This window comes from Lipotes vexillifer, unplaced genomic scaffold, assembly GCF_000442215.2.
Source record: "Lipotes vexillifer unplaced genomic scaffold, Lipotes_vexillifer_v1.1 scaffold148, whole genome shotgun sequence".
Classification (NCBI taxonomy): domain Eukaryota; kingdom Metazoa; phylum Chordata; class Mammalia; order Artiodactyla; family Lipotidae; genus Lipotes; species Lipotes vexillifer.
Genome location: NW_006789249.1, coordinates 290,504 through 300,368, shown reverse-complemented (window position 1 = coordinate 300,368; position 9,865 = coordinate 290,504). Strand labels below are relative to the sequence as shown.

At 43.4% G+C, this 9,865-nt stretch overlaps 1 protein-coding gene across 1 annotated transcript; it reads right to left on the bottom strand.

Annotated features, from left to right (window-relative positions):
* Nucleotides 1-6,570: 6,570 nt before the first annotated feature.
* RPRM (reprimo, TP53 dependent G2 arrest mediator homolog) lies at nucleotides 6,571-7,987 on the bottom strand. Its single transcript, XM_007462433.1, has one exon. It carries the CDS (start codon nucleotides 7,788-7,790, stop codon nucleotides 7,461-7,463), a length of 330 nt encoding a protein of 109 aa, XP_007462495.1. The 5' UTR covers nucleotides 7,791-7,987; the 3' UTR covers nucleotides 6,571-7,460.
* Nucleotides 7,988-9,865: the final 1,878 nt, after the last annotated feature.

Sequence of the window (9,865 nt, the reverse complement as noted above, 5' to 3'; positions counted from 1 at the left end):
CTGCTATGGTTGTTAAGCTGGTATATATGGTAAGATGTGAGTGTGAGTCTATCGGAATCACTTTTATTCTTTTCTTTTTCCTGCCATGTGGAAAGAGCTTTACTGAAATAAGGAGAGAATGGAAGAATCTGGTAACATCATATATCAGCTTTTCAGACAACTGAAGCACCTGTATCCTTGGATGTGGGAGTCACAGAAGTCAGTAAATTCAGGGGTTTTTTGTTTTTTTTTTTAAATTAGCTTGAATTGGGTTTATGTTGGTTGCGACCCAAAGAATCTTCATTAATCCAGCCCATTCTCTCTTGAACATTTCATGAATTTAGAAGATACTTATGTTACTTAAAACAAGAAGAGATTATTTTCTTAGAAAGTTCATCTATGAAGTTAGGGAGGGAATTTCACACTTGATCCTTTTGTTAATTATTCATTCATTGAAAATTCCTGGTAGGGGCAGTGAATAGAACACTCATTCCCAGCCTGAATTTGTAGAAAAATATAAGTAGCCTCCAGAAATTCATTTGCAGCATTTTCTTCCAGCCTCCACCTTCATGCTCATCTTGAGCTTGAGTTTGTAATATACAGTGAGCCTTGTGTATGCTGCCTAAAGACAGGGAAAAGTCAAATTAAGTTGAGTAGGTCAGATCCCCCGAATCTGTATAGAGAAGAATGGAGGGTACTTCATGTGTAAGGGGAAAAGTCACAAGTGTGCATGGCTCATACAGCTGGATCTCCAAGGACACATGGGCACAAATCAAGCAGAAGATAGGATGGAAACGTAGAAGGCCCCTTTAAATTCCATGATATTTTGCACTCAACTTCCAAGATCTAAGTTAGTACCCAGTGCAGGGTCATGCCATAATGGATACTAAATAATACATATTTATTGATGATAAAGATAAGAAGGTCTGGCAAGGCCTCTTTGACCTCTGGGTACAAGAAAATTGAGCTGGCTAACAGGATGCTTGCAACTTTGCAGAGTAGAAGAGAGAAATGGAGAAGGAATTAGCAGTCTTCCACGTTCTGCTCACATTGCTGAGCTCAGTAGTCTTTGATCCTTTTATTAAGTCCTCTAAGTGTAAAAGTTTTTAGTCACTCTTTTGAGAATTTAGAATCTGCCTGTCAATTTCTAGAGACTTGATAGGTTCTTTTCGTTTTCATCGATCTTCTTCAAATTTAGGGTCCCCTCTCATTTCTCTTAGCTTAGCTTTTAAAGATTTTCAAGCTTGTACAATATATTATCTTTGACTTTTCTGTTCCTTGGGGATTTAGCTTCTTTTTCTTTCCAATTCTTAGATGAAGATTGAAACATATATCTCAAGATATAGATGTATTGTAAGACTCCAGGCACCTTCTATAAATCTTATTTACTGAACATTTTGGGAGTATTTACTTGCAACTTTTTCTATGCATTGTTTTGTAAGCAAATAAATAGTGTAAAACAAAGAACTGGGGAATATGTGATGCTTACATTCAGTCTGCAGCGAAATGGATGTGTTTCATCGGTATACAATACGAGAAACACAGAGTGAGTGTGCGCATGTGCACCTGCCTCAATCAATACTATTTAAAATATGAACTACAAGATCCCGCTCAATTTATAGGAAAATAAATAAAGCCAAAGAGACACTCTGTATCCCAGAGGGATTCTTTTCCCAAAGCAACCAGACATCAGGAGTTTTGGTTTGATAAAAATCAATGACTCTTTCAGGGCAGTAGATCTTTAGATGTGAGTCAGGGAAGGAGTACATAATGAGAGAGGAATTGGTGAGGATAGAAGGCAAATATGAAAAAAAATTGATAAGAGAAACTGTAACATTGTCTCACTGTCATTAACCATGTCAGTGCATGGGCTACAGCATAATTATGTAATTCCAGACAAAGTAAATAGAAACAGTTTATTTATTATTTGACTTTGTGGGTAGATCATATGCCTTCCCTTATGTGTGTTTATCTGTGCCTGTGTTTCATGGCTCAAATGAATAGAAATCATCTCATTTTCTTAGTAATAAGTTGTACCACATACACATGGGTGCTTGACAAATACTATCTAATTGTTTGAATTACAAGTTCAAAACATATTACTATCTAATAGAAATCACTTTTAAAATGGGGGCAGGGCAGACTTTGGTTCCAACATTATCACAGATCGTTTGACCTTCTATATATTGATCACTCTGTGCTTGCATTTACCCACACAGAAATATTCAGCAACCGAGCGCTTACATGTATTTAGAAAACTATTTACCCATAATCCCTTCAAAGTCTATATAAACAGTCAAATAAATGAAAATATAACTTGTTTATTCTCATTTAGGATGGATTGTTATTTGAGTTGGAAGCAAGCCACTGTTTACAAGCTTACTGAGGAATATTTTTAAATGCATTTAGTTATCCTTACAATAATAGTCCTTGTAGAGCTCCCCTCTGGTATATTCTGAATTTCTCAAATATAAGTAATAAATTTAGATTATTCTATTATGATCACCAGAAATGTTACATGACTTGCAGGTACTATTATATACTTTATTTTCTCCTGAACTATACTTTGCAAGAATTTTTAAATCTAAGCTGATGCTATAAAATTAATCCTGGACTTTTAAACATTTTAAGCATTTAAAACAATACAAAAATATCTGGAAAGAAGGACAGAGTGATATTGGCTATGACAGCAGTTAACCACTGAGCCTTTAAATTCAGACATTAGGTAACTATTACTACTGTTGGAGCGGACTTTAAAACACATCCCATTTGAGCTATCGTGCACATATCTAAGTGGAATTTGGCAGGTGGGTAAAAGATGTATTGATTCCTGTTTGGGGTATTGCTATAGACTTACTTCTTCAACAGGCTTTCAAACTAGATTTGAGTCTTCCAGAACAAACTGAACCCTGGAATCCTTTCCTGGCATTGCAGCCCCCAAAGTGACAAGTCTAATAAGCCAGGGCTAAGGAAGGCTATAAACTGCATGCGAAACAGCTGTTGTGTGCTCTTGCAGAAGCTCAAAGGGAAAAAAAATGCTTTGAGGGAGAAAAATTGGCTGTTGATTAATCTTCGAACACCCAAAAAGTTTCTATGAACAACAATGCATATTAGTCTAAATGTATATGGACTTAGAGGAATCATTTGTTGATTATGTGCTCCCCGATTCACTGGGCTTTCCTTTCATTGCTTCATCCAGTGACAACACAGAGATCTGGGATATTTAAGGCACTGGTTAGATGATGTGTGATCTGTTAGCATAGAAACTGCTGTCTACCTAGGCCTGGCTAGGTGTCTGAAATTTTGCTTTGGCTATTGTAAATAACATCCCAAGTTGAGAAGCACTTGACTTTAGTGGGAGGGTGTTTCCTACCTGAAGGACCAAGATTGGAATGACAAAATATATTCTAAGATACCTATTGAAATGAGCTAAGAAACATCTTAAGAGACAAGGAAATATTAAACAAATTAATTCAATAGAATCACTGAATAGGAGTATCCTTTTATAGATAGAATCTGTCTTCCTCATTTTCGGGCTGATGCCACTCAATTATTTAGAGACCAGAACCAAACTTTGTTACATCATAGGCCAGTATGCTTTTTCCTCCCTCACTCAGAATTAGTGTAAGAAGACACAGTAACAGACTGGCCCAGGATCCAATGAGAAGCCAGGGTGGCTTGAAAATCAGAAAACAGGCACAGGGAGCCTTAGACTTAATACAGTAGTGTGACCTTTATGCGTAGACTCCATCAAGCAGACTTGAAGGTGTTCAACACTCAAGTCCTTATACATTTTCAGAGAAGGTGGGAAGATTCATAACAACAATCTTAAGAAAAATAACATTTATTAACAATTGGCTAAGCTACTTATGTAGAGGCCACCCAGTTAGGCTCAGAGGCATCAGTGGCTGTCTGCACAGCCAGAGAGGGGTTACAACCCTGCTAATCCACTTGCTGTGTCTCACAAAAACCTCTCCCTGTTTCTGCTGTATTTCCAGAAGCGTTTCAGGAAGTATCAGATGCCTCCCCACGGACCACATGCCAGATCCAGCAAGCTTTTACAGGAAGCCATCTCTCTCTCTCTCTCTCTCTCTCTCTCTCAGGACTTCCCACTAATTACTGACCACATGGTGGACTTAAGTGTGGGATGATAAAATCTGCCTGTTTGCATCTATCCCTCTCAATTCCCAGTCTCTTAAGGCTGACATTGTTTTCTTATATGAAACCCAGAAAGTGACTTTTAAAACTTACTTTCCTTGTAGCACATCTGCAGGAAAGGATCAATATGCCATAAACTCTAGGCAGGATTTAAAAGTTTCATTTAATGCATTTGTTACGATCAGGAAAAAAAGACAGTCAAAGGCAGAGTGAGACAGGGAGTGGTGTAGGGCCTGAGAAAGTGGTTGCCGTGTGGCCACTGGGGAATAGGGAATGTAAAAAGCTTCTTGCACACATCACCTCATCTATAAAAACCAGAACCACTTGGCATCTGTCTAAGTAACAAATGGATCTAAGGGCTGTCGAGAAGAGCTGGCAGGAAATGGTCCCCAGGGCTATGATATTTTCAGATCATGTGCATTTCCCTATAATGCATAGTTCATGGATTACAGAACTCTGTTCACATGTCTTTTCTATTTAAGGACTAAGTTTTGCAGGTTATGATTTGTCTGACTATCACAGTTTCTGGTGGTAAGAGAATAAATCTGGATAGTTGAGATAAGGAGAAACTAAATTTTGCTTTTGAGGTGCAGGGAAGAGGAAAGCAGTGTGAAGAAGTATTAAGAGGAAAAAGGATGGAGAGTGATTGTAATGATAGTGGAGATAAAGAGTATTAGTAGAGGAAAGAGTAGTAGGGGCCTTGGGCAAGCCCCTCTCTCAACTTTCAGGAATTTGGCTTTAAATGGAAACCTCTGTTCTATACAAACAAATACAAATTGACCTGTAGGTTTGAGACCTTTCTGTGTCTGACATTCACTGTAAGCAGGTACCTTGTACTCAGCAGACCACAATGTAAGATTCCTACACACACACTCTAGCTGATTAGTTTTTTATCCCAAATCAGTTTCCACTACAGCACTGTGGGCTAATAAATCTGTGGGAAGAAGAGACCCTCAGCAAGACATCACAGCCACAAAAACCAAAACCAAAAACAAAAAACTGAATTTAATTTTAAAAGTCTGGTTTGTCCTTGAGTGAACTGGTTGTTCTGCTTTGTTTCTTTCTTTGAAATATGGAGGCCACAGAAACTGTCTACAAAATAAGAAGTCTCCATTCCCTATCTTACTCATTAAAAAAGTAAACTGCTTTCCACGACTCACTCTTGACTACACGTTGACCCTGCTCCCCTGCCTAGACAGAAGTAAACAAGCAAACGCTTACCTGCTGAAAATACAGGAACAATAGGCAAAACTTCAACATCCTTGCTTTTGCAAGCCTGATATCTATTAGCAGTCAAAAAACCATTCTAGGTCATAATTCCTGACAAGATTTACTTTGGGAGTGAAACAAACACTTTATAGCAGACAGGATGTCAAAGGACACTCAAACCTTTCAATCCCAACCCTTGAGTCACTGACATTGTTTATACCAGTTGTGCCTCTTCCCAATTAAATGGGACACTTCGTTGCTTTTTTTAAAATTTTAGTCCATCTTATATCTGCTATTGTGAAGCCTCTAATTGCTATAGCATAGTAGAGGATTCTTTATATTCTTGAAAATATTTAGGATCCTACCCCAAGTGTAAAAATAAACTGCTCAAAACCTCTTGTCAAGTTTAAGCTTGAAGCTACTGTATCCTTTGGATTATTTTCACATTCACGGTTTTCCAGGCTCTTCTTTCCAGATTCCCTTCAATTTCTGAGCCCAAAGACCATCTGTAGCTCCCTCCAGCCCAACTTTCCTAGTTTCCCAGTTTTAACACACATCTCCTATATTCAGGACCTCGGCTAACTCCTCTGAACCTTTTGCCCGGCCTGGGGCTGATAACCCAGGCGGGGTTTCTCTTTTAATACCGCCCTTTAGCTAGAAACGTAATATGGCAAAGACAATGCATGTCTTGTTTTAGCAACAATGGTTTACCCCAGGGAGAATTAGCGTCACTATGTACTTTAGGACCTACTTTTCTTCGTTTTTTTTTGTTTATTTTTTTATCAGCATCCTGACGCCGTCTTGCTGACGTTGGTCAGGGGAAAGATGCCCTCCCTCAAGGCTGGACAAGCCGTCTCTTCCTTTCATTAGCGGTGTAACCCTGTGTTCCCACCGGAGCCCTGCACGGAAGTGTCATCTTCCCGCGGGGGCCTCCCGTCGTCTCGCCTGGCTCAGAGAGCTGAGCCTAAATGAAATATAAAATATTAACTGTAAAGGAAAACAAAGGATGCTGCCTCCAAGACGGCTCCTGTGCCTGCGGCTTGGCCATGTCTCACTCGTCCCTGGGCCTCTCTGTCTCTCTCCCACCCTCGTCCCTGCGTAGGATCCACGAGTTGAATCGCAGCTCTCCAAAGCGAATTCCACCCCGAACCGGTAACCCAAGTCCTCACCGTCGCCCGTTCCCTTCTGCCGGGAGCGCAGAATGACCACCAGGAGGCCAGGAACAAAACACTTAAATGTTGCATTTATTAAGGAAATGTTAAATAAGGGGGGGGGGGGAAGGTCAAAACGGTGTCACGAATGTCAAGAGCACTTTTGTGGCATAAACCGTGCAGTCACGAGCTCGGAGTTCTATTCCGAGTCTTTGTCCCGGGGCCAGCTGGAGGGCCAGCCCCCCCCCGCCCCCCAAAGACCCAGTTGGAAATGCGTGAAAAGAAACAACTCACCCCATTCCAAGGCTCCCCTCCCCCCACCCCTTCTCTCAACACAAAACTCTAACCCCCAGGCAGGCAAACAGGCCACTAGGGCGGAAAAAGACTTATCAAATATTTGTATTCAAGCAAACACAAAATCCCTTAAAACGGCACGTCACAATCAATCAAAGGTATTTATCGCCCCTCCTGCCAGGGCTGGGAGGAGCGGGAGGGAACGGGCGCGAAGCCGGACACGGATTTGTGTGTCCCCGTTAGTTCGGTTAAGTGGAGTATACGCGGGTCACTTTTCCAGTCACCAGGCAAGCGGTGCCGTTGGTCTCTCCCTGCCCGCCCTCTCCACCTGCCCCCAGAGCTTGGCCCACCTGCGGGTGGAAAGGGGCCTTGGCCCGGCCGGTGTCCCCGCATCCCGCGCCAGCGGCAGCTTCCAAAGTTCTGCGCCCCAATCGCCTTCTTCTTGCCACTTGCTGCTGGAGTCCAGAGTCAGGGCTCTCTTCTATAGCCAGGCCTGGGGACTTTCAGAGAGCCAGCGAGAAACGGGTCGCTTCATCTCGAAAGGCAGAAGTCGAGAGAAATAATTGACTCCGACAGGTTTGCTTCGCCCAGTCTCGGATGGTGAGGGGGCGCGGCCCGGCTGGTGAAGTGGCGAGGCATGGGGCGGCTGCCGCGGGGGCCGGGGGCCGGTCAGTAGGGCCCCACGACCACCGCCTCCACCTCCTTAGACGGTCTCCGGTCCTTCACTAGGAAGTTGATCATGCCCTCGGACTTGATGAGGAGGTTGCAGCCAAGGAAGAAGATACCGAAGACCACGGTGAGCGAGAGCACACACATGACGGCGATCTGCACCACGCGCATGATATATAGGCTACGCTCGTCCGGGCCGCCCTCCGCGAAGCCGTCGTCGGTCACCACGGATGCCTGGGTGCAGCAGCGCACGGCGCGCTCCAGCGCCTCACTGCTGTTGGCTAGGAACAGGCCGGCCACATCGGTCTGGTTGCCCAGCGCCGGATTCATCGCGGGAGCGGGCGGGCACCTCGGGAGGCGCGAGTCCGAGGGGTGGGAAGGCGGTGGCGCGGGAGAAACAGGTGAGCTGAGCGCTCACTTGGCGGACTTGCGCGCCCGGGGACACCTCGCTCTCTCCAAAGTCCTCGGGGCCCTGGGAGTTTCCCCGGAGCCTTTCCGACGAGCGCCGCAGCCTTGCTGGTCTGCGCCGTCTGCTCCTGCCCGGGCGGCGCTCGTTCCCGGCGCTTGCTCGACTGGGGGCTCTTGGAACTTGGCGGGGCTGGGCCAGCGGGGCCGTGGGAGGTGCGGACGGCGGCGGTAGGGCGGCTGCTCTGAGCGAACAGCGGCCCCTTCCGGCCGTGCCGCAGCTCTGCGCCCGCCGCCGTTGGGCGGTGTGGGAAGCAAAGGGGCGAACCTCTTCCTGCTTTTCTTGCTTCGCCTCTTTTCCAGCTCCAAAGGCTAGGCAGAGGTCACTGTAGATTTTTGGGCTTGATGGATGATTGAAGCGTTTCGGGTGGGGGAGGGGTTGCGACCAGCTGAAAGTTTCCTAAGAACTGGGTCACACCAGCTCTGCGTGTCCTTTGCCTCCCGCCCCTCTCACCTCCGGGAGGTGGAAAGTGGCGATGAATCGCAGGTGGCAGATGGTGCTGGCGAATGCATGGACCCGCCGCCTGTGCCTGACTTTGTCTTGCATGCGACGTATGTCTAGTGGTGTAGGGGTGTATTTTTACAAAAGCAATGATTTTAGGAAGAAAGAAAGAAAAGCTGGGAGGGAAGGAAGGAGAGAAAGAAAGGAAGAAAAGGAGGGAGAGAGGAAGCAACTGGAAGACAGAGCAAGGCAGGCTTTATAGTGACTTTTGAGGCAAAGGAAAGGGGGTTAGGAGAAGGAGGGGTTCTTCCGTGGCCTTTGTGTGGAGGTGGTCGCCAGGAACAGGGTCACCTCTCTGGTGAGGGAGGGGAAGGTGGACAGAATGGCTACTCTTGTAATCTCAATTGCAAATGAGTTTTTGGATGTGCTTCCAATGTTTTTCTCTGTTGGCAGTAAATCAGTTGTTTAAGGGAATTGCTCATCAACATCCATCACCTAGAACACTAGCCAAATGTTGGAAGCCCTCCCCATTTTCCGTAAGCTGATATTATTTCACCTTAGTCATTTTAAACAAAGCTACATATGTTGTAGGGGCCTGATTGAGACTTCAGTCTATTATGATTCTGCTTCTGGTTTCAGTGAAATGTAACGAACCTGTCGGATTGTTTCTTGAGCTCTAGAAGAATACTTTACTCCAGTTATTCACCTATTTCCTAGAAAAATCCTAGAGATGTGGAAAAGAAATGTTGATATAGAAAAACTTAATTTCTAGAAAAACAGATGGTGATGTGAAATGGGGTAATGTATTGATAACTCACTTCAAGTAAAAGGATTTTGATACATACAATGACTCACTGTTATATTTATTTAACTAGTGACCTCTCCTACTTTATTGGAAAGAATGTTTGATTTCAAAAAAGTAAATACAGTACTCAGCATTTCACAATATACATGTTACACAAGGAAGGAAACATTTGTCTCTTCTTTCCCGAAAATATATCTATGACATAATAAATTCTATAAAGATACTCCAGGCTGTTATTGATGGGCATCTGTGATCAGTAGACATTGGATCTATAGTTTGAATAGTCTTGCTATAGGACCAGAAACTTTCAATATCAAAGGTCTTTTCCTTGATTCTCTCTCTGTGTATATCATGAAAATATTAAGTAGACATTTTTAAAAAGAGAATATCAGATATATAAAGGATCTTTATAACTTTGAGGCAAGCTTTTTTAAAAATAAATTATTCTATATTACACAAGGTAAGTAGAAGTAAGAGTAAGCACTCATATTCATTCATAAAGGCAGACTCAGCACCTGGAACACAAGAAGAAAGCCAGAAATAAGCCAAATAGGTCATCGAACCACCAAAATAGATACCATGAAAGCCAAGTACCTAAGCTTGTATATTTTTCTCCTGAGGTTGATCCCTCAAATTCTCTCACATCTATGCGTTTTTACTTCTCACACAGTTTTAACTCTCTCTTTTTTCTCT